This window comes from Ambystoma mexicanum, chromosome 4q (assembly GCF_040938575.1).
Source record: "Ambystoma mexicanum isolate Mex_15411 chromosome 4q, UKY_AmexF1_1, whole genome shotgun sequence".
NCBI lineage: Eukaryota > Metazoa > Chordata > Amphibia > Caudata > Ambystomatidae > Ambystoma > Ambystoma mexicanum.
Window position 1 is genome coordinate 971,030,393 of NC_090928.1, and position 25,668 is coordinate 971,056,060.

The 25,668-nt window shown below is 48.9% G+C and overlaps 1 protein-coding gene across 2 annotated transcripts in view; it reads right to left on the minus strand.

Moving 5' to 3' along the window:
* The window catches only part of INTS7 (integrator complex subunit 7), a 673,605-nt gene that overhangs the window by 591,609 nt on the left and 56,328 nt on the right, over nt 1–25,668 (minus strand). Inside the window, exons 2-3 of one of the 2 annotated variants that reach the window (XM_069608525.1) lie at nt 22,353–22,482; nt 17,755–17,901 (exon numbers count right to left, since the gene is read on the minus strand). In XM_069608525.1, the coding sequence (XP_069464626.1) occupies nt 17,755–17,901; nt 22,353–22,482 (277 nt within the window). The remainder of the gene's footprint in view (nt 1–17,754; nt 17,902–22,352; nt 22,483–25,668) is intronic. The other variant, XM_069608526.1, reaches the window with a different exon arrangement.

Below are 25,668 nucleotides of genomic sequence, written 5' to 3' on the forward strand. Positions count from 1 at the left end.
GACACATCCCAACCCGTCATCCACCCTAGTGAAACCAAGAAAAATGGGAAAAGTAGCGAAGAAAGCGTGTGACCGCAAGCGGCAGGTCCACTTCTCCCGTGAGGAACTCACCGTGCTTACCGAGACCCTCCAGGAGAATGCCGCCGCTGTCTTCTCCACGCAAATGACCAGGACGGCACTTGCGAACAAGAAGGCCATATGGGCCCTGGTGGCACAGCGGGTAAGTGCGGTGGGGACCGCACGCCGCAACCCACAGCAATGCAGGAAGCGGTGGGACGACCTGCGGATACGCGTCCGTAGCATACTTTCTGCCAACCGCAACATTGCCACAGCCACCGGGGGAGGATCGGAATCACCCATCAAGTTGACCCCCTGGGAAGAAATCTGTGCCTCCACCATTGGAATGGAGAGCATAGAGGGAGTCGGAGGGATGGAGAAAGGAGTGCAGACATCCGGAGAATCAGGTAGGTGTCCCAAATAAAACCATGCCAAATCCACAATGTCCAATCATGTGATTCACATGTGTCCACATAGCGCAACAGCAACACATGGCCAGGAGAACGTCCACACACATTGGCCTGATAGCGCACTTTAAAACTCACAATAAATACATAAATAAGTAAAAACCCCAAAAACACCCACTACACGTGCAGCAGGCACACCCTAACTGCAGGCTGCCAAACAACTGCACCCTCACTCCACACACAAATGAAAGCACCTCCAAGGCCCCGACCCAAATCACCCTCAGGTACCACCCCAATGCATGTGATACATTGCCATTCCAATTCCCACAGACCCATTAATAACGCTCGCCCTCCTTTACTCCACCACAGGGTCCGATCCAAACGACGAGCTCCAGGACACCCCTACCAGCACACCTGCAAAGAGGGCCAAGACCGACGGCCAAAGACCCTCCACCTCAGCTGCACGCATCAAGACACGGCAGCAGCACATATCAAGTGGCAGCACACAGGAGGGAACATCAACAGGCACCCCAGCAGCCAGCATGCCCACAACAGCACCACCACAGGTCCCCCCAATGGATGCCACAGAAGGTACTGCTCTGGTGGCAGCAGCACCATAGGTGACACCCCATTAATGGCAGCATGCTCCGACACAGAAGACGGGGATGTCGAAGTCAGATCCATCCATGACCTGTCCCAATCCCCCGGTCTGTTCCATCCCGTACACCATGAGGATACCACGCAGTGGCACCCACAAGACGACGACTGGCCATCCCCCACAAGCCCTGTGGCAGGGCAACATGAGGCGAACAGCCCCTCTGTGACACCACCGCAAATGGCCATGGCCCAGCAGAGGCAACAGTCCCTCGACCAGTTAATCGTGCAACAGCAGCAACTGGCCACGCTCCTCAAGGACCATGCCGATGGATGTGGGGGCACTAAGGCAGACATAGAAACATCAACTGAGACACTTAGGGCACAAATGGAGAGTAGCACCGAGAGCCTGAGAGTCCAAATGGAGAGTAGCACCGAGAGCCTGAGAGTCCAAATGGAGAGAAGCACCGAGAGCCTGAGGGGGGAACTGCATGCGACGTCCAAAGACGTATGTGCCGAACTTGTCGCAGTGCGCCGTGTGCTCACTGAGCTCTCGCAAACCCTTAGGGACATGCATGGACGTGAGCAGGCAGAGACATCATCCGTTGCAAGTTCCGTCCAGGGCAGCCCCCAACGTAGATCTGGGAGGAACCTGCGCTCCACAGGCAGGGGTGCCCCTGATACCCGGAGAGGGGGCTTGCAATAGCGTCTGCCCACTGACAATGAGCATCTTTGGACACTGGTGTTCGGGGGGGAGGTAGGAGGGTGGAGGGGGTGTGTTGGGCTCACTTGGGTGGCGGGTCGATAGGGTGTTCAACATGATATCACATATGCCATAAACAATGCACGATCAAACAATGAGATGTGTGGACAATGATCTTTGTGTACTAGGCCATCATAGGCGTACAGTCCATATTGTGCATGTACTAGACACACACAGTGCCACGAGTCCCGTGTCCATGTATCAGCCACCAGGCGTGAGTGCTAGAAGCATGCATCTATGAGATGCTGACGAATTTCACGGCCCTCCTGTGCCTCGCAGACTCCTTGAGGTGCTGCCACATCCCCACCCTCATCATGACCATCTTCAGGTGCTTGCAGTTCTGCGTCAGGGGGCATGGGCACATTTCTACGTACGCACATGTTGTGGAGCATGACACATGCCATCACCATCTTTGCAACCTTCTCATGGCGGTACAGGAGTGCCCCGCCAGACCTGCTGAGGCACCGGAAACGGGTCTTCAGTAGGCCGAATGCCTGTTCAATGACTACACGGGTACGTGAGTGGGCATGGTTGTAGTCCTCCTCATGCTGGTCCCGTGGGTTCCGGACTGGTGTGAGGAGCCATCTCTTCAGTGGATATCCGGCATCACCTGTATGTGGACGATAAACGAATTATGTGGAATGCCATTGCTACGTACGCACCCCTCCCCTTCCTGCCAGGTCATTGCCGCATCACATACCCCACATCATCATGCATGAAATGAGACTCACCGAGTAGCCAGGATCTGTTCCCTGCGTGTCGCTCCATGTAGCGTGGTATTGTAGAGTTCCTCAAGACCATAGAATCATGGGTTGATCCAGGGAATCGGGCACAACAATGTGTAATGATCCTGTTGGAGTCACACACCATTTGTACATTCAGTGAATGAAATTGTTTTCGGTTGCGGTACTGGGCCTCCATGGCATGTGGGACGACCAATTCCACATGGGTGCAGTCGATGGCACCAATGCAACCCGGTATGCCGCCAAGTGCATGGAATCCCACTTTTGTGTTGGTTATTTCCTGCTCCGAGCGTGGTAGAGAGATGTAGTCGTCTGCGTGCTGCAGGAGGGCATCGAGCACTTGCAATAGTGTCCGTGAGAACAGTGGCTGAGAAATGCCATGCAACTGTCCGACTGTGTGCTGGTAGGTGCCTGTGGCCAGGAAGTGGAGTACAGACACCACCTTCAGTAGGGGTGGGATGGCGGTTGGGCTATCTATCATGCTGACAAGGTCAGCCTGTGTCATGTCCACAATGGCGGCTATGGTGTCCCGGTCCAAACGGTAGAGGGTGTGGATCTGCTCATCAGTGAGGTTGAACGGATGTGCTCGGAGGCGTGGGATTGCGGGCTGCCTGCGTGGTGGTAGTGGCTGTGCTGGCAGCCCTTGCTGGCCCTGCCTTGCCCTCCTCCTCCTCCTGCGTCTCCTCCGTGCGGCCGGTTGTAGTTGGTGTTCGTCTTCTTCTTGGAGTTGGAGTACTTGCAGTGCTATCAGGTCCCCCAGGGCCAACATCGCGAGTCCTGCCGGTAGCATTTCGGAGTGGGTGTGGTTGTGGGAGGAGACTGGGTGTGCAATTTATGTGTTTTCAGGCTGTATGGCCTCCACCTGTGGTGATTCATTCCACCTGTGCAAGCTGCTCTCCCCCTTTGGGCGAGCACGTCCCGCACACAACGCTGCAATTCGAGGAATGGCATCTTGCTATTACAATCATGTATTAGTACCCGATGGCCGTGTAACATTGGTTGATATGTTCATTCGGCTATGGTCCCATTGTTTCACATGCATTCTATGCAGTCGCGAACAGACTTGTGAAGGGTCAGTGGAACGTAGTACTCGAGTAACGGTGGACCCTCATGCATCACTGTACCGAGGTTCACCGACGGGCGGGGCCTCCCATTTGTGAGTGAAGGCAGTTGCCATTTTCACACACAGCCGCACTAGATGGATTAATTTGTGATTTCAAGCGGCCACAGATGCCTTTTCGACGTGATGTTGCAAATGAGGAATTCGAAGGGCGGCGCTTTCGGTCTTCAGCTAGCGGCGAGGAGATGCCCACAGGTCTGACTGCAAATATAACGTTCTATTGTTCAGTGTCCTTGGGACAGGGGCCATGGCGAGGATGCAATGATTGATATGAATAGTTTGGGATGCGCAATAGCGAAGTGGATGATGAGGCCGGACGTTCCCAAATACATGTTACTTCACAACACTGGAATTACGGGCTGGGGCACAGTGGATTTTGCAGGCTGCATAACGCACAGACTCAATGGAATTCTCACATGTTATGTGAGTATGGAAACAGGCGTTATCATTACGGGATGAGGGAATGATGAATGGATGCATGGACAGATGATTTGATACGGTGTTTGCCATGTACAGGGCTTCTTGGAATCTGTCCGCCTCCCCTGCGCTATGTGATGCAGGGCTGCCATAGTGGGACCATCGTCTATCTGGCCTTGTTGAGCCCTCCCTGTCTCGACGCGCCTTCAGACACTTGTGTCCATGCACGTTACCAATCCCATCTGATGGATTCTGTTTTCACAGACGCATGCACAGGTACACTCGTTTGTGATGGTGTTTTCACCTCGATATGGATAGTTATGAGTCGCAAGTGGTTTTGGGGTGGTGATGATCCTTTGGAGTGGGCTAGCATGCATATGGCTGTGGATCTAGTGTGATCATTGAAGTGAGTTGTTCGAATGTAGTTCTGATGGCCATTCTATTCTTTTTCTTTTCTTTTGGTTGACAGGTATCTCCTCCCCTTTTGCCACTGCCATCTGTATGCCACTCCTGCAGATGGGTTTTACTCCCGACACCTGCTGCTTCGTGTTAATCAGTGGAGCAGCATTACGATCTTATGGGACGATCGCCAATGGGCCACATGCCCTTACGCAGTACTAGTGGCTCGGAGCAACATTTCGGCCTTTCAGCTGGACTAGTGCCTCCCTATTGGGACGGCCCTGCGGTTCTAGGCGCTTCCATGTTGCCTTTTCGTACGAGAATGTAGCCCCTGTGTACCATGAAGGAACAGGGCGTCACACAAGAAGTAGCTGCTCATTTATTGCGGATGCAGCCCACAATGGTGAAATGTGTTTTGGAGTTCATGGCCTAATGGCTGTATGGGCTTGGTGAATTTGTTGTGCATTAAATTTCTATTCTGATATGGGCCGTGTAGCGTTCTTCTTTGCAAGTGATGTGGCATATTCCTATTTGGGGAGCGATGTATTGTGAGGAGATCTGCATTGGGTTCCAGCTTCGCAGTATAGTTGCGTGGTACTGTGCTGGGCGCGTTTGCCTGCGAAGCCCAGTGAGGTCAGGGGTGAGGGCTGCCAATATGACTGCTTGAATGATGTCATGCTCATGGGCAGGGGATTAGGTTTTGTGTAACAGATGCCGGTCAGCCAGGTGGATTGGTGGAATGATGTGATTATCGGAATATTGCTGGTCACAGGTGCCTGTGTTTGCGTGCGTTTCTTGGTGGGAGACTGAGGTCATGTCCATTGGTATAGCTTCTGTATTCGTGCCATCTGTGCCCTGCAGCTCCCATTGGCCCCTCTTGTGATTCTTTTGTTCGTTGGCATGCATGGGTGACTTGTACATTTCACTGGTTGCATTGTGACTTCGTTGCACCTACGGGGAGTTGTACTATGTGGCCAGGGAGCGGTGTACAGGCACTCAGTGGGGCCGTTTACGGTTGATTCGCGATGCCGTACTTCTCACCATGGCGGAATGGTACTTTCCGCCGTGCTTGATGGCGTTAAGTACATGTCCGCTAGGGTCGGAATTCGCGTACCGTTGCGCCATGGTGCTAATTACGGTTTGGCATGGCGCGCGCGCGCGTACTTGGTGCAGTTAGCGTTCACTACGGTGTCGCTAATGGCATCGTACTTTACGGTGACGGGTCATAATCGCACCGAGCGCTATTCGATGGCGGTATTGCATTTCCGCCATCGTTTTTCGATTTCCGCCAGGGTCGTAATGAGGGCCAATGTGTTTTATGACATTTTTCCTAAAGAGTAGGTATGGTTGGTCAGTTCACAAGTCTTGTGGAAGTGAATTCCAGGTTTTTGCCGCTTTTACAGGGAATCTATTACCACCAATAGTGGTGAGCCTATATCTAGGTATAGCCAGGCAGTTTTACATTTTTTATTTTATAACAACACACCAAACATTACAATAATTTCCATATCCATGTCAAACAAGATAACATTACAAACTATGTTCTTCAGTCCCGCTAACTCCCGCCCCCCCAACTTGAGCCATAATGTCCATATCATCAGCCTGTACGTCCTCAGGCGGGTCGATTGTCCTCCTATCATCCATGTCATCCTCACTGTGATCGGGCTGGGGGGGCCCACCAATTGCCTCCATTCAATTAGGGGTCCTACTTCCTTAACCTCTCCTCCCCTGCTGACCGCTTCGAACCAAGCAGCCGTCTCAGCCTCGGCCCATTTCAAGAGGTCAGCCCACCACAACTCCATTCTGGGCCTATGAGCTGCCTTCCAACACATTGCATTCCTCCTTTTGGCCAGGATGCATGCCAAGTCCTTCATTTTGCTAACGTGCCTCAGATGACGTGGCCTAGGGAAACCTCCTAGCATGCATGCCCAGGCCGACTCCACCTCTAGCTTAATACTTTTTTCAGCCAGGCGTATTTTCAGTTCAGCCCAAAATCTACCCACCTCCGGACAAGCCCAGAACATGTGTAACATCCCGGCTTCCTCCTCCCCGCATCTGGGGCATCTCTGGATCATCTGGCCCCCAAACCTAGCAATCTTACTAGGGGACAAATATGCCCCATGTGTGACATACAATTGGATTTGCTGGAGCCTCGCGTTACGGGACACTTATGATATCTTTGGGCTCTATCCCATAACCCATCGACATAGGCTCTCCCACCTCCTCCTCCCAGAGCTGTCTCAATAAGGACAATTCCTTCCCCACCTTGGACCCCAGTAGCTCGTATATGCGGGATATCTCATGCCCACCCTCCGAGACATCATATCATCTCCATGGTGGCATCCGGTTGTTCCGTGAGCGCCACGTCCGGCCATTTTTCTCGTACCCGCTTAACAATTCTGGAGTGGGTTATATGTTGCCCCTTATGCACCCCGGTGTCCTCCATCAGTTTCTGGAATTCCAGCGACACTCCATCCTGCCATATGTCTCCCAGAGTGGCCAGACCCATGGGTTCCCAGTATCTACGGACCCCTTGTATCAATTGGGGGTTCTCTCTGCATAGCGCCGCCAACGGCACCTGCATGGAAAACTGAGCCGGGTAACCCACCAACCGCCATGCTCTATGCCAAACCTCCCAGCCAAGCACCAACAGCCACGCCATCTCTAGCACCTTAGGCTTAGGCAGCCACACTACCTCTCTAAGAAAATAGGGAGCCGGTTCCATGCACAACAGCCTAGTTTCTGCAGTTTCTTCCTCAGACAGCCATCTGGCCACGTATTGCAATTGTCCCACTAGATAATATAACTCAAGATTCGGCAGGTTTATTTCTCCTCCCCACCCCCCCTGTCACATGAATTATGTAATTTCCAAAGAGCCACGCTGTTCCTGGAGTTATCCCAAATGAAGCCCCTGCACAAGATGTGGAGACCAGCGAAGAAACACCTAGGGATCACATGCGGGATGTTTACGAAAAAGTGTAACAGTCTGGGCAGGACTACCATCATGATTAAAGCTGCTCTCCCCATCATGGCCAGGGGCAGTCTGGACCAGAAACCCATGCTGTTTTTGTTGCCTTCAACTGCCTTCACCGTGTTGTGTTTATGTTCTTCTCCTGTCGTGTGGTATAAGTCAATTCCAAGATATCTGAACGATTTAGCTCGCCAGGGTATTGGCAACACCGGCAAACCCCCTGGCCGGACAAACCTATATCTCCCTAGGGGAAACATGCTAGATTTCTTGGGGTTTACCGCTATGCCGGAGAGGGCAGCATATCGTTCCATCACCTCCAGGATGTATTGTGTATTCTCTTCTGGGAAGCGCAGGTACAAGAGCATGTCGTCGGCATATAATGAAATGAGATGCGGACCGCCTGCGGTGCGTATCCCAATCTCTCCATATTGCTGTCTAAAACAGGCAGCCAATGGCTCTAGCGCTAATAAATACTGCATGGGTGACCAGGGGCAGCCTTGTCTGGTACGCCTGCGAGGTTGCCATTTGTCTGAGATCGTGGCGCCCGTTTTAACACTAGCATTTGGGGAGCTGTATACCATTTTGACCCACATAAGATAAAGTCACCAACAGCCAGGGCCATCTTACTGAGTCAAACGCCTTGACCGCGTCAAGCGAGGCGATCGCCAGCTCACCTGGGTCTTCCTCAGTCTGATTGATAATGTGATACAGTCGCCTATGTTTATCAGTTATATTCCTACCAGGGACATAGCCTGTTTGGTCAGGGTGCATCAGTTTGCCGATGACACTGAAGTGGGAGATTGGGACAAAAGACTCCCCCCTATCTCCTCGCGCCCCTGGCCTAGAGGATCGCGACCAAGACACCCGCCACGAGATGAATTTGCCTACCTACCAGATGACCAAATACGCTGGTACAGGAACATACGGATGTGCCCATCAGCCTGCCCACCAGCCTGCCCTGCTCAAGCCGACACCTGCGGCATGGATGAACTCGACTAAACCTTTCAACAGTAAATTAACACATCGTTAGAGATGCCATGACGACCTAGCCAACTGCCAGAACACCCGTGCAACCATGCACACTGGACACCCCCACACCAATCCACACGAAGAACATATTCAGTGCTATGACGTAGGTGACGGACACACCCACTGACGCGCATCTTTATTATTTTTCACATAGGTTTTTCAAAATGCAGAAACGCAAGACGCACAAAGCATCCATCTAAAATGCTTGCTGGCGCTTCCCCTAACCCTTGCATTGTGATGAAAATACAACGAAGACATGATACTGGATTTGAAGCAATGTGATACCGCAACTTAAAGTGCCGTGCATTAAACATCCCCACCTATGCACCAGGCCCAAGTAGGCCGCAAGCAAGAGCCTCCACGAACATTGAACGAGCGAGAGTACAATTCCTCACCCTGCAGAATGAGCCCAGCGAGAAATGACAGCCAAGGGGGCAATGTTGCAACTCGCATGCCACAAGCCGAAGCCAAGGTCACACCTGCAAACTAAGCCAGACACACAGTGGAGAATACAACATTAAATGTGCAGAATTCTGCCTCAACCACGGTCTCTCCTCACGTGACCAAGCCAAACCTGACAGGGTGCCAGACCCAGGAGGGAGAAGTCGCCTAGGTCCCACGTTTGAGACACAGGCTGCAACAATGAAATGACCCAATTGACACCTACAGCGGTGGGAATAGTCTGCTCTCAGGCATATGAGCAAATCCACGCATTGTCTGCACAAACACAGTTACATATTGTTGCAAATGACAGGTAGACCGCGAGCTGGGAACAACGATGGTCCCAGGCTGGGGGGCTTGCGAGTGGACCAATCAGAACATGGGGCACTCATCACTGACGCCATTAACATTAGCCAATCATTAGGGGTCTTCGTGTAACAATTTTCATGTATCTAATAGAAGGGACAACCCAAGTATACCACCTGACTGACCCTTAACCACTAACAGCGCTCTCTATACGTATGCTATACTAACCCTACCACTCGAGGAACCAATCCAGAGTGGCGATAGGTTTTTTGCTAACTTTCCCAAGTGACGCAAGTAGCGCGTCATACTGAGGCAAAAAGGGGCCTGCGAGCCCCACGAATTTCGAGAGTCAGGACGGACGCGTACGATCCTAGACCCATCCCTGCCGTTACTCAAACAGCAGAACCACCTTGCTTCTTGTGTGTGTCTCATACTCATTTTTGGGATACGCGGGAGGAGTTGGGGCCTCCCAACCCGGAGGTCCGCGGAAGGCTCAGCCGACCCCGGGAGAAACCCCCCGACAACACGCTTAAGCCTGTTTGCCAGCACTGCCGTAAGGATTTTACTGTCTTGATTGAGCATTGACAGGGGTCTGTATGACCCACAGTCTGTGCTCGGCTTACCCGGCTTTAAGAGCAGAACAATAACCGCCTCACATAAGGACTCTGGCAGCCTACCTTGCTCATACGACTCATTAAGCATAGCCAGCAACGGGGGTAGCAACTCTTGTTTGTAGGTTTTGTAGAATTTGCTCAGGAACCCGTCTGACTCCAGAGCCTTACAAGTGGGCAGGTGTTGAATCACTAATTCAAGCTCGTCTATTGTGATTGGGGCGTCCAGGTCTGCCCGTTCTAAGTCGTCTAAGGTAGGCAGGCCCATGTCTTCCAAATGTCCCGGATCTCTTGGTCCCCAGCTCCGTCTGGGTCCTCATAGAGCCATTTGTAGTATCTAAGGAACTCACCATTCACTCCCTCCTGGGTGTCCAGGATCCAACCTCCCTCCCCTCCGATTTCCCTGATCGCAGGCCTTGGTGCCTCGCTCTTATATAGCCAGGCCAGCAACCTTCCAGGTTTATATGCATGCTGCATGCTGCATGCATGCCGCATGCATGCCGCATGCTGTTTCTCAACTTATTTCTTATAGCTCAATTTACATAGCCTGTCCCAGTGTACACAACTAGCTTGTTGAAGCCGTCTCATCCTGACCCCATCCTCACTAGAGGTGCCGCCCCTACACATAATGTCTTCCAACTCCTCCTCCGCTCTGCGCAGCTCTTGTTCTATGCTCCCCCGGAGCCCTCTGGATTTTGACATAGCCACCCCCCGCACTACCACTTTAAATGCCTCCCACACCATTCCCATCGATCTGACACCTCCCGTAAATCCACCCAGAATCCCGAATCCTGCAGGGCCTCGGCTCTGAGCTTCCACGTCAGAATCCACACCCTAGGGGGTTGGTGTTGCCACTCCAGAACCAGAGGGGAGTGGTCTGAGAGCACCCTGGCCTTATATTCCGCACCGCTCATCCCGCTTACCAGATCGGCAGCGACGAACACGTAGTCCAGTCTCGTGTGCAGATCATGTGGTGCCGCATAGTGTGAGTATTGCCCATCTACTGGGTGCAAATACCTCCAGACATCCACAAGATCGAAGTCACTCAAGAGGGCCCTTAGCACCTTTGCAGCCGGGGGGGGCTTGTCTAGCTTATTGTCTGATCTATCCAGCTTAAGATTCAATACACAATTAAAGTCACCTCTGCATAGGATCCCACCACCCACCATACAGGGTCCGAAAGTAGGCCGTTGTTTCCTGATTGGGGGCATATAAGTTTACAATACTTACTTCTCGGTTTTCCAACATCCCCCTAACAACGATCAGTCTGCCTTCCGGGTCTCCCGTGGACTGAAGCATTTGGAATGGTACGTGGGGTGCTACCCAGGTGATAACTCCTCTTGCGTAAGCTGAGTGTGTGGCACCCGCTATACTCCCTCTCCACTTCTTTTAACCACCTCCAGTTTCTCCTTGGTGAGATGGGTCTCCTGCAATAATGCTATGTCCACCCTCATCCTTTTCAGGTACATCATAACTTTATTGCGCTTCAAATAACTATTGAGGCCCCTAACATTCCAGGTAACCACTCTAAGGCACCCCGACGCCATGTATACAATATCCTGCCCCCGCTCGCCACCCTCCCTCCCGTCTGTTAAGATTCCCTCCTTGGCTCATTCCCCACCCGCCCAAAACAAACTCCCCCACCTCTTTTTCCAGGTTCTCTGTACGTTCTGCCAACGACCTGACATCTTGTCAGAGAAGGTTCACTTCCTCCTGCACTGCCACGACTTTCAGCTCCAGTGTAGCTTTCAATTCAGTCATGGCCAGACCCAGTTTGGTCTCCCAGGCTACTTTCAGGTCTGCAATCGCCACCAGGAACTCCTGGTTGGTGCCCATGGTGACAGCGCTCCCAACAGGGATTTTCTCCTTGCTCCTGGTTCTTTCAGGGCACGGCGGTGTTCTGGCGTACTCATCCAGCGTGGGCTGCTTACCCTTCGTTCTTAGTGGTTTGCTGGACATGGTGTTGTGCCAGGGAATTGTGGGCAAACCTCCCCTCTCGCCAGCCCCAGCGAAATGAACCTGCTCTTGGCGCTGGGGCCCAGGCGGGCCGCGCCAGGGGTGGCTGGGAGCCGATGAGTAGCTACCGGAGTGGATTGTGCCCTTCCACTTAATGTAGCTTCACTCCGATCTTGCTAGCGCGCGCTCACACCGTGGGCCAGCCGGACCAGGCTCTGTTTGTCACCTTGGCTGCAGGCTCAAGCAAGTCTACCAGCTCTTCACACGCGATTCTTACGTGTCCCTCTGATTACTCACACTCCCCCGATTCAAGCGCGCAGGGTATCTGCTGCTGTTTGAGGTGCCTGGCTCTGAGAGTCAGTCTGCGCCAATATCTTTATTCTGGGCCTACCGCCTTATGGGCTCATCAGCTGGCTATTGTGCTCTCACCACTACCATGGAGTGGGGGAATGTACAATCTGTTATAGTGACGCCAGAGCAGCTTGAGTGAGGGAGCGCCAGCAGTTTACTGTTTCATCAGGCCAACTCACTGACCCACCAGAGACCGTCTGCGAAGGCCCGCGGGTCCGCTCTCTTCCTCTTTCATCTCCGTTGTCACTTGCCGGCTTGTCTTTGTATCTATTCAGCGCTCCCCAGCTGATTTCTACCTCCTTAGCCCCGCGCTCTCAACCATAAAGCCGGGTCGCTCTGCCCGCCTTCTCGCTCGGGCCGCGGGGTCCTGCTGTTCATGCAGGCCCAGCATCGCAGCAAATCTGAGGACAGCTGCAGTATGCGGCGCAACCCGGGCGCCTCACATTCAGCCCCCGGGCCGCCACCGAACACTCAAGTCCACTGGCCGGGAAGCTTGTGGGCGGGCGCTGCAATATCAGCGCTGCAGTCCCCAGCTCCCGGCGGACCGCACAGGACCGGAGTCTGCCGCTCGCCCCCACCAGCCCCAGGAGGTATGGGGCGCTTCTTCTGTTCGGCCCGCGAGGTCCGCTTAATCCGCTACAGCCCGGGCGCGGTTCTAGCGCCGGCCATCCGTCCGCCTCGCGCAGTCTCCGGAACTCTTCCTCAGCAAGTTTGGCCAACCATAGCAAGCGTGCGCTTCGGCGACACGCCAAAAAGGGGTATGTTCGCCTCACCCACCCTGCCTCACGGCCATACACATAAGGGGTGCCGCAGCTGGACTGAGTGTTACTCCTACTTTGTCTAGTCGACCACCATTTTGTTTCCACAAATCTTCATCCCCAGGAACGTTGCTCGCCCCTATCTGGCGTGTCTTAGATTGTATGGGCTCCAGATTATCAGCAACAGCACGTATATGTTCATAAACTGATGCCTATGTTTTTATCTTCAAAAGGCTAGTGCAACTGCACTTTTTCTCCGGATAAGTTCAGGATCACCAGGAGCTCCTCCAAGAGCACGTCTGCTCACATGGCCTTCTAGCCACGCCCTTCAGCCAGGCAGTTAGTGTTGTCAGCTCTAGTAGGTCTAGAAGAAGTTCTTCTGTGAAGTTTATCTGTCAGGTAGCTAGGGGCAGCGTTGTTGAGAGCTTTATGAGTCAGACAGTGTCTTAAGCTGTATTTTGTTACTGGTAGACAGCCATTTATGTTGGCGTCTGATGGAGGAGATATGAGTTCTCTTATTTATGCCTATGGCTGCTCTTAAGGCATGGTTTTGTAATATCTGGATCTTTCGGATAGTAGTTTTATTGGCATCACAATATAAGGCATTACAATAATCAATTCTAGAGAGTATTAAGGCTCTAGCCAAGATCAGACAGCTATCATCTGAGAGGAATGGCTTACCTGCTCTTAACAATTTACAGGTGTAAGCTGTGGATGACATTAGAGACTTTAACTGTTTGTCAAAATATAATGTAGAATCCAAGTAGAAACCGAGGGTTTTTACTTCCTTGGAGACTTTGATGGTATTACCGTCAATGTTAAAGGAGGAAAACTCCTTACCTAGTTTTCTGATATGAGCCTGTGTATCAAGGATTATTAACTCAGTCTTGTCGTCGTTTAAACATAGGCCATGAGTGGCCATCCATGCTTGGATGACAAGGTATATCTTGCTCACCAGGTCTGAGTGCTTACTATGATCCCCAGAAAACGGGAGGAGAATCTGAGTGTCATCAGCATAATTCGTGTAGATGACACCCAGATGGTCCAGATCATCGAACAAGGGTTTGGTGAAGATGTTATAGAGAGTTGGCGAGACACATGAGCCCTGCGGAACACCACACAGGATAGGTGTCGGGTCAGCAGCTGCCGAAGGGGAGAAAACTCTCATAGTTCCCCCACTCAGGAAGGATTCAATCCATCCGATAGCCTCAGGGGAGAAATGGGCGGCAGAGTTAAGGTGCCTGCAGAGGACCTTGTGGTCATCCAGGTCAAATGCGGCTGAGAGGTTGAGTAAGAGCAGAAGTACTGTCCTTCCCCTGTCTCTCAGCTCATCTATTTGGGATTTTATGTCAATTAGAGCTGTTTCCCTTCCATGTAATGGGCGGAAACCAGATTGTCTATTACCTAACAGTTTGTGCAATCCAAGGTGTTTTGGAATTTGAGTATATGCTGCTTTGTCCAAAATTTTTAGTAAGAATGGAACCGTAGTAATGGGGCGGTAATTAGGGGGGGATGAGGGGACCTAGTGTTTGCTTCTTGAGTAAAGGGAGTACCCAAGATTGTTTAAGGTTAGCAGGGATAGAGCCTGTAGCAAAGGAGGCATTGATCAGTTTAGTGATGAAAGGGGATGGTTCTCTGATGAAAGGGGATGGTTCTCTGGCAGCATCTTTTATTAGTTGTGCTGGGCAAGTATCGCCTTTGCAATTAGAAGGTTTCAGTGACAGGATTATTTTCTCAACTTCCAAATTTGACAATTTTGAAAATAGGAAAAGAATATTGTGTGCCGTTAGTGATACACTAGGCAAAGGTTTTTTGGGCGAATACAGTAAATTCAATGCTTCTTTTTTTTGCTGTATTTTGTTTTGGAGCATGTTGATTTTGTTAGCTAGCGCCTGTTGGATGTCTGTACACCAAGATCTATCTTTAGTACAGCTATCAGGTATAGCTATTGGGGACTCTAGTTCTTTTAGAATGGAGAAGAGTTCTTTCATGCTGGAGTTAGATTTGGCGATGCGTTCATCATAGGAGTCACATTTAGCCCGACAGATTTCTTTCTTATAATGCTAGGAGAGTGAGACTAATTTGGCTTTGTTCTCATTAGCAGGGCAGAGTCTCCAATTAGTTTCACTCTTTCTCTTCAAGATGCAAAGGTCTGTAAGTTGAGGTTTAAGCCATTTATTTAAGTGGGAAATTGGTTTGCTGGATCTTGGTTTAAGGGGGGCGATTTTATCCAGTGTGGGGAGCATAATCTTATTATATTCATGCACTAAGATGCTGGGATCAAGATTTTCAGACAGTGCGTTCGGGGTAGGGAGTATCACAGGGATTACTTTCTCCGCTGAGATACTTTTTTTATTTCTGGTGAGGCAGGGTGGCGCTAATTGTAGAGCTAGTGGAGTAGGTCTTGTAGTGGATAGGTAGAAGGACACCAATGAATGGTCTGACCATGAAAGAGGCATGATAGGTAAGATAGTGACTGAACAGTTGTAGTCCGCTATCCAATCCAGTATTCTGCCTTTTTGATGGGTTGGTTTATTAACTTTTTGAGTGAGTCCTATTGAACTGATTAAGTTGACTATGTCGGAGGCATTTTTGTCCATTTGGTCATTAAATCCTATGTTAAAGTCCCCTAATGGGAGTAATTGTGAGGACAGTTTGAGATTGTTCATGAGTAAGTTATGCAGATCCTCCTCAAAGGTACCAAGAGGACCAGGCAGTCTATATATTAACTGAATAGTGAGAGTTTGTGAGTTATTTATTTGGAGTTTAGCAGAGAGAATTTCACAGGATTGTGAGATGTGGGTAGGGGCTAGTCCAAGAGAGAGACACGTTTTAGAAATAATGGCAATGCCCCCTCCATGGGCACCATCGCGGTCTTGTCTAACTATTGTGTACCCATCTGGGATAGCTAACATAAGTGAGGGACCTGCTGTGTTGTGGAGCCATGTTTCCGTGAGTGCAAGGAAATCTAGGTTGCCTTCTGAGATGAGATCAGCTATGTCAGTGGCATGGGCGACAAGCGATCTTGCATTGAGAAGCACTCCTTTAAGGGGGAGGGTCTCACTAGCTGCTTTGACTAAGATGGGTTTGGCTATATTAATGTCAACACATTGGGTGACAATTATGTTGGAAGTGTCCAAAGGCAGTGTCTGTTTAGAGTGGCTAGGTTTCAGACTAGACTTACAATTCATTTTCAGATTAGTAGGTGGGAGGGATCTTCTCAATGGTTCATATAGTTTAGTTAATCTAGCACAGAGTCTAGTGTTTCTATTAGTTGTGGTACAAGGTAGAGAAGCGTGAGTTTCTGTCTCTAATGCACGAAGGGCATTGTTAGTTACTATCTTGGTCAATATGGGCCGATTGTGGTCAGAGAGTGGTGCAAAAAGGGACTGTATAGCAAATACTTGGCTCCTGGTGCCAAGGTGTGTGGTGGCAGCCACGGTACAGAATAATAATGCTAAAATTAACATCTTACCCAATTAGTGATATTAGGGTATAATATTGTTCATGGAGATACCTAGGAAGTGTTAAATAGGCTATTGCAAAAAGACTCACTGAGCAGCATACAAGTGGGGATACCTATCATTCAGCTGGTGACTAGGCATAGTTAGGCATCAATGGGTAAGGCAAAGGTATCTAGACAATAATATTATTATTATCAATACTCACTCAATAATTACTCCAATGGCATAGGAGCAACAGCTAGGCGCCTAGGTCATGACATTGCAGTCGCAAGCAAGCATAGCAATTAACAAACGAGTAACAAAGTGTGAGGACATGGTTAGCCAGTTAACAGTTGGCTATAAGGAGCAGTAGAGCAGGCAATTATACGTTTTGGCTAGAACACAGTGAGGCATCCATGTTGGGCATGTAACTCAGTCAAAACAAGGAGAGGTGGCCTAGCTAGCACACCGTGTAAATTGAAGTAATCCAGAAATTTCGAAATATATTAAACAACGATGTGCGCATTACCACCATACAGGCCAAGTATAGTATTACTGAGTATCGGTGTGGGCAAAGGTTGGGGCAAACAGTATGAGGCGCAGCACCAATATGGGGATACACAGAAAGGCAATTAGAGCATAATTGTATACCTATGTATGGTACATGCATAAAACGCTGTGAGAGCCCAGCAGTGTCAGACAACCATGAGGCAGGGCAGCAATACACAGGTGTAAAAGTCAATAACAAAGGCAGCAGAGGAAGTGATTTTTAAACTGTTCAAGCAGCAATATAGGCAATCTTCTGAACGGAGTGAACAACACAGCATAAGTTACAATGTAGATTTGGCCATTAGCGTTGTTAAGGACTGCTTACCCTAGTAACAGGGTCAGACATGTACAGGGTCTTTCAGGTGAGTCCACTGAGGAGCAGGGGTTCTGGCACTCAGCACTTCCGGCTCCTGACAGGCTCACAATAGGAGGAAGCCTTGGGAGGTGTTCCTTAGGTGGTGGGCCGGCTTAGACGCCTGCCGGCTTGCTATTGGGCAATAGGAAGTACCTCCAGGCCAATCAGGGTTAGGAGCTGGCCATGGAGCGTTTCCTCTTGTGGAAACTGCAAGAAAAATTACGAGCTAAGGCCTCGTGGTCTCCAATGGCTGCAAATGAGTTCCAGAATACTGCAGGCAAACGCTGTAAGGACGAGTGGCAGTAACCACAAGCTGGTTAACGTAGCAAATTATGGAGGGGCTCCGGAGTATAAAATGTATTTGACTAAAATGCTTTAGAAAATAAACAGAAATAAAATGCATGGTATTATTTTTTGGTCATAAGTAGAGATAATCTATGTAAAGACAAACAGGCTGGAACAAAAGCACTCCTGCTGCACCTACCTCAGGGTGATGGCTCTGGCTACAGGATCATTGCTGTGAATTACTGAGAAGATTCTTTTGACAAATTCGTCAACATTCAAGATCTTCTCCAGGTGCTTCTCGCTCTGCTGGGTGACTTTAAGGACGCACAGCCGCAGAAAATTATTGCTAAGAGAAAAGGTAATGTATACTTGTTAACCATGGCTTCAAATTAAATATAAAAAATAACAAAAGAATGATGGTTCATTTCTTGATCCCTCATATAGCATGCCATACTGCTTCCCCCTTTATCAAAGTAACGCCAAGCAGACTGATAATCCAAAAATGGGGCTACAATATAAATAAACACTATACTGTATAAAGCAAATATGATTGTTTTTTATTTTTTTTTTAAACAATTTTTATTCATTTTAACAAACAAAAACAACCAAAAGAAACCAGACAGTGAACAACAATCATAGCTTTCAGGTATTATGTACAGTTTATTGATATGTCCACCGCCTCCCGTTACCCCCCCTATCTCGAGCCTACTCCACCTCACCACCTTCCGCCACCCTATCTGGGGGTACTCTCCCCTCCACTCCCCCCGAGGAATCATTGTCTTCTAGACAGGTCTGGGCAGACCCAGACAGTGTAGCTACTAAGTGTTATCAATATCTCTGCTTTCTCATCCACCCTCTATTACCTGCTTCGCTCCACACCACCGTTTCCACATCCACCCATTTCTGAAGGTTGTATATGCTCTAGGGGTAACATATAACTGGATTTGTTGCAACCTTGCGTTCCTGGACACTTTTTTTGTGGTATCCCTGAACTCTCTAACACAACCAATCACTCATAGATTCCCCGGCTTCCTCTCCCCAGTCCCATCTCAACTGGAGCACCTCCTTTCCCACCCTTGACATCAGCAATTCGTAAATTCGGGAGACCTCATGGCCTCCGTCTGATACATCATAAAATGTTTCTATGACTGTGTCGGGCTGACCCTCTAGCACCATTTCTGACCAAGTATCTCTTATCTTCCGCACCAACCTAGTATAGGTGATATACTGTCCCCGGTGTAGACCGGTGTCTTCCACCAGTGTATCAAACAGCACTGCCTTTCCATCTTGCCACACATCCCCCAGCGTTGTTATACCAATCGGTTCCCCAATGCCTCCAGACTATCTTCCTCAATTGCTCGTCCACTCCTTTCAATGCCACTAGCAGCATTTGTGGAGAACACGGGATCGGGTTCTCCATGACCCGACAAGCCCTTCGCTAAATCTTCCATCCCAAATCTAACATTCTTGTCCCCCCATCTTGCTGTGGTTTCGGCAACCATATCCACTCTTTTAGGAAAAAAGGGACACACTCAGCTCTCAACAATCTGGAGTCTGAAGTGGTGTCTTCCGATAACCACCTAGCCACATATTGTAGTTGGCTGGTCATATAGTAAATCTCGAAGTTGCGCAATTTAATGCCCACTTGGTCATACGTGTTTTGCAGTTTCCATCGTGCTATTCTGTTTCTAGTGTTGTGCCATATGAACCCTTTGCATATACCTGGGAGTTTAACAAAGAATCGGTTGGGTATCATATAGGGTATATTCACAAAGAAGTGTAGCAACCTAGGCAGCACCACCATCTTTAACAATGCCACTCTCCCCATCATGGTCAAAGGGAGCTTGGCCCAGAACCTCATACTGTTTTCAATATTAGGCACCACCTTCTCTGTGTTTTGTTTGTATTCGGCCTCGACAGTGTGATATACATAAATCCCCAGGTATTTAAAAGGTCCCAGTCTCCCATTGTATTTGTAATACCGGCAGTTCGTCTCGTGGTCTACCCAGGGGAAATATACATGATTTCTTGGGTTTCACTGTTATGCCAGACAGCACCACGTATCGCCCCATTACTTCCAGAATATATTGTAGGTTCTCCTCGGGATATCTCAAATACAACAGCATATCAGCATACATTGATATCAGGTGTTGCCCTCCCTTCGTGCTGATCCCCACCTCTCCATATTGTTTCCTTAAATATATTGCCTGGAGTTCCAGTGCTAAAATAAACAGCATCGGGGACCACAGGCATCCCTGTCTAGTACCCCGACTGAGTTGCCATCGGTCTGAGATGGTCTCTCCCGTCCCAACTCAAACCAGTGCTGTACTGTACTGTACTGTACTGTACAGCAGTTGGACCCACCTCAAGTACGTGGGCCCAACCCCATATTCCTTCAAGGCTGCCATCAGCCAAGGCCATTTGACAGAGTCGAAGGCCTTCACTGCATCTAAAGAAACTATTGCAACCTCCTGGGGGTCCTTTTCCGTTTGTTCTATGACATGATGGAGCCTTCTAAGATTGTCGGATATGATTCTGCACTTATCGGCATGTATACGTTTATTGATAACCGGTCTCAGTCCATTCGCCAGCACTGCCGTGAGTATCTTGCTATCTTGATTAAGGATGGATAGCGGTCTATATGACCCGCAGTCCATGCATGGTTTATTAGGTTTAAGAAGCGGGGTAATAATTGCCTCTCTCAGAGATTCCGGCAGCGTCCCCCTATCCAACGTTTCATTTAACATTGCTAGTAGCGGAGGGGGCAACTCCGCCTTGTATGTTTTGTAGAACTCGCTAGGGAGTCCATCCGACCCTGCAGCTTTACTAGTAGGTAAAAGCTTGATCACTGCTTCGAATTCCTCTAACGTAATTGAGACCTCCAAGTTCCCCCTCTCTGCCGGCCCCAGTTTGGGAAGGCCAATATCCTTCAATGTTTCCATCAGATCAATCCCTTCACCCTCTTCAACATCCCTATACAGTTGCTGGTAGAACTCTAAAAAGCCTTTGTTCACTCCTTCTTGGGTATCCTGTATTTGTCCATTCATCCCCCGTACTGCTCTAATTGTTTGTCTGGGTGTCTCACTCTTATATAACCAGGCTAACAGCCTGCCCAGCTTATTTCCCCCCTTGTGCTGCCTTTCCACATATTTTTTTTATAGTTCAGGTTGTATAATCTCTCCCAGTACTCCCTACAATCCTGTTGTAATTGTCTTATGGTTCCAGCCTCCTCAGGGGAATGCCCACCCTTACGCATTATTGTCTCTAATTTCTTTTCTGCTTCGTGTAACTCATGCATTATTACAGCGGCAATATCTAAATCCTTTCGATTTAGATATTGCTGCTCCCCTCACCAATACCTTAAATACCTCCCATAATGTGCCAGCCGATTCTACGCTCCCAGTGTTATGTTCGAAGTATTCCACTATTTCTTTCTTCAGGTCCTCCCTGAACACTGTATCTTTTAAAGCTTCGTCCTTAAGTCTCCATGTCGGGATCCGTGCTCTGGGTGGCGAGTATTGCCATGCTATAATCAGCGGCGAGTGGTCTGAGAGGACACTCGCTTTGTATTACGACCGCACTAGTTCCCCCCCCATCAATTCCGGTGCAGCAAATATATAGTCTAACCGCGTGTGCAGGTTTTGCAGGGCCGAATAGTAAGAATAGTGCTTATCCTGTGGGTGGTGCATCCTCCATACGTCCACTAGACGAAAATCATTCAATAGGGTCCTCAGGGCTTTAGCTGCTGGGGTAGGCTTTTCCATCTTACCATCTGATCTATCAACCCTGGGATCTAACGTGCAATTGAAGTCCCCTCCCCAGATGACTGCCCCCCCCCCCCCAATATATGGGCTGATCTTGTTGTATAAAGTTCTGAAATAGCCTGTAGCATCTTGGTTCGGGGTATACATGTTGATAATACTCAGCTCTCCATTTTCCACTAATCCTCTTATTAGCACCATCCTCCCATCCGGCTCTATGGTAGACTGTAACAGCTTAAAAGGGACATGTGGTGCTATCCACGTAATAAAAACCCCTCTGTCGTACGACAAATATGTTGCTCCAATGGTAGTCCCTCTCTCCATTTCCTCCCCACCACTTCCTGTTTTTATTTTGTCAGGTGAGTTTCCTGTGATAAAGCAATGTCAATTCTCTGTCTCTTCAAATACATCATGACCTTATTCCTCTTCAAATAATTATTGAGCCCCCTGACATTCCAGGTCGCTATCTTGAGGTCCCCCATCTTATCCATACCCTGTTCCGCCCCTGTCCTCCCTTGTCTTCCGCTCCATGCGCAGTGGTGTGTATAGGTGTAAGCTCGCTCCCCAACTATTAACACCCCTTCAAACACCCCGACTACCCCCCCCCCCCACCCATCCCCAACTGATGCCCAGCTCCATCCCTGGATCTCAGGCTAACCCGCATCTAGTCCTTCCCTGGAACACAGCAGGGGGGGATATCCCAACTAAACTAACTACTGGGGGTGAGAACGCGCTTCCTCCGCATCTCCCGCACTAATGCCACAGTGTACTACGCACACCAGTATCTCACACCCACTTGTCCTTTCGTCTTGGTTCTTCGTGTGCGTCAGGATCAATTTCGGATATGCAGGAGCACACGGGTAGAACAGCCTATTCCATGGCTGTTAAGTCACGCCCCCAACTATCATTGTCGATGAGTCTGAATCTACAGATAATAGCAATGATTCACAAAATACAACACGCATTTGGTAATCAGGTAGGTACATTCTTTCATGGCTACAAATATCTAAAGCAAAAACTGCACTAGAAATCTCACCCAACTCTAAAAACATCAGCCAGCTTCAGAAATGCAGAGTTGATAAGGATGGGAAATGGATACTTCTGGAAGAGTCGAGGAAAGCGCACCACCGCTTCACATTGTTCCCCAAGCTTGCCTGACCTCAATCCTACAGGAGTTAAGAATAAACGTCAGTTCTGAAGACAGCATTGCACAGGTGTCAAATACTTTTACCAAAACCCAAGTAATTAAGAGAGGTTGGGCCAAGTGGTATACGTATCCCCACTTCTCCTTTATATGTACAGAAGATGTGGCGAAGAATCAGGAAACGTTTGACAATTGGGAGAACAATGGGATCAGCTGCTATGAAGCTAGGATCGACATTCTTAATACATTCTAAAATGGAGTGCTAAGAACGATAATCACAACATTGATTGTTGAAATTGATTCGGATGATAACGAGGAACAAAACAGAGGCATATCTGGTGAAAAAGAAGAAATCAAGTGGAGAAAACACATATCGATAAGGAAGCTGTGTGTATCTAGGTGTTCGCATCTAAGAGTCAGACTCTTTCGGGGAGTCCCAGTGCATGAGGCAACCCCGGCACAGGTTCAGACCAAGTGTGATGTATGTGACTCCTGCTTGCAGCTAAGGTTTCCTGTGCTCAGTGGCGTGTCCAGACTCTTTTGACTGGGATTTATGCAGTGGCATGAATTATGAGGGCACACACACATAATGATAATAGTTTAGGATAATGGAGTGGCACCTGTGGTGGCCAATCAAATACCAGGGGTAGCACATGCCACCCCATGCCACTGCCTGTGCTAGAAGCACACAGAGAAAGGGTACACAGGGAAAGAGACATGGAAGCCAATTAGTGTGGGGTCTGGGGGCAGGAGTTCCAGCGACCTGTGCAAATCTCAAGTTACCCCAGGCAACTTCTGGTCCTCAGACTTGTATGTCAAAAAACAGATTTATTGTCATTGATAAAAGCACAGATAGCCTGAATCTTCTAGGTTTAACACATAAATGCATGCCTGGTACCAGTGACATAAGTAAACTAAAAATGCTTCATAATAGCACTTGCCATAGCATCTTCGGTGCAACAATATTGTGTAGACAACTCTATCAGTATAAAGAGAGTCATAGAGAAAGAGTGTGACAGAAAAAGAGAAAGAGAGAGAGAGAATCTGAGACAAAGAGTGTGACTACATTGGAAATGCTGCGAAGCCACTTATCTTTATCTACTTTTTTAGACTTCGAAATTACCCCCTTTATACAGTACTTTAAAAAATAGTCCAATGAGTTAGGTGCTTGATACTAGTAACTGTGTTCCTCCCACAGACCATTACAGATTTGAATCCACACATTGCCGAAACAACCTTTTATCCTTCCGATGTTGATAAATCATAATACTTAAGTTAGCATTTGCTATACAGAAAACAAGCGCACATATGACACTGGCGTCACCTAACATTGCTGGTTGATTAGAGAAGGTCATGTAACAAAACAACGCACACATTACATATGTTGGTGTAAACTAAAGATGGGGTGAGAGGAAATGTGGCCATTCGATAAATTGGACACCTGCACACAAATCCGGTCTTCCCCAATTGATCCAAGAGTGTGACCTTGGGCAAATCGCCAATTCATATGGCCTAATGGTCTTTAATTGCTAAAAATGACATCATATATAAGTGTTTAAGCTCAGTGCTATTAAATACAAACTGAATCATTTACGGAGTTCAGGCTTTACCTGGCATAAAATGGTAGTACTTAAGTGATTGAGGCAGAACTTGGCATTTGGTCACAGCAGTTGGGCTTGTAAAGCTGTACCTTGCATATTATAATTGTTCTTGGTATTGGAGGCTTATGATGGCCCCACTGGTATATGAGGCTGTACTTAACATGTCTGGGCATGCAAGGTGGTATTTAGCATATTAGAATATTATGACCACAATTGGCATGTTCACCTGTTACGAGATAGTCGTCACTGGAAATGTTAGGCTGTACTGGCATAAGGAGGCAGTGTACCTGGCCTACGAAAGGACTATGGGCCCCAGCATAACATGGCTGCACCCATTACGTACCAGCACCACAGTTAACATAGTATTGACAACTGAAATAGCCTTGTTCTGCTGAAGTACCATTTTATTAATCTTGCACTTATTAAGAGTGTTTATTTTAGATTTCTGATGCCATGCCACCATGACCAAAGGTCAACATGGCACAGTTTCCTGTGATGCCAGGGTCAAAGGTCACTTGATGTGGCTTCTGGTGATGTCATCAGGTGTGTGATTTCACTTCCTCTATCCCGGGCATTCTGGGGAACTGGTATCCCTGAAGGCACACCAGGAAGCAGACCATGCAGGCAGTGAAGGCAGAAAGTGGGAAACTAGAGGCAGGTGAAGAGAGGCGTGAAAGTGACAGTAGGGAGCAGCATTACAGGGAGAGGGTAAGCAAGAATGGGAGATTGGACAAAGAATGAATGGGAGAGAAGAGTAATGGGAGAAGAATCACCTACGCAACAGCGCAGAAGTACCATATTGGAAGTAACAGTCGAAATCAGAGAGCGGTGTCATAGATTGCACAAGAAGTCTCGAGGCTGGGTCAAGGGTTTGAGTTAGGTTTTTGTGGACCGTAGGGCCATCCCTAGTTCTCTTGTCTCCTGTGCGATCTCCTCCCTAATCAAAGCGTCCGTAACACTGGTTAGTGAAACAGATCGGTAACTTCTACTGTTTAATTCCTGGCTTAAAACTACAGATGGTCTCTATAAAACAATGGCTGTCTAAACTCCCTCAAGGGCTTCCTATTGGCCCCTACCCTACTCTAGCGAGACGTTTGTGTTCTATAGGGAATAGGGAAGTACCTTACGCTTGCTCAGTGGGATTCAAGGTTGTTCACCCATGTGCATGCTTACCTCTTCCTCTCTCTACTTTTACTGTCTCACCAGCCACCTTATTCGACCCACCAGTCTTATGTCCCTCCGTTGATTCCCTCCTCCCAGCTCTCCTCCTCACTCGCAACACAAACAGGCACAATCACACTTCAGAAACTCTTGCACCCCTCACTATTGAGATAAGTCTCCACAATCTGCTGCTTCCCCTTTCCTGCTAGTCTCTTGGGATCCTCCCCCCCCCTTCATCTCCTCCTGCGACCTCACCCAGATAACCCACACGTCTTGCTTTCTGGTTAAATTCCCCTCCCTTTGTTCTAATAGAGCAACTCTCCCTGGCCAATCTGGCACGACTTCCTCCCGTGAGGCGTGTATGTACGACGGAAAGTCATCAACAGGGGGCTTATTCCCAGCTCCTTGATACACATGGGCTTGCCGCGTACTGAAAATGGCGGACT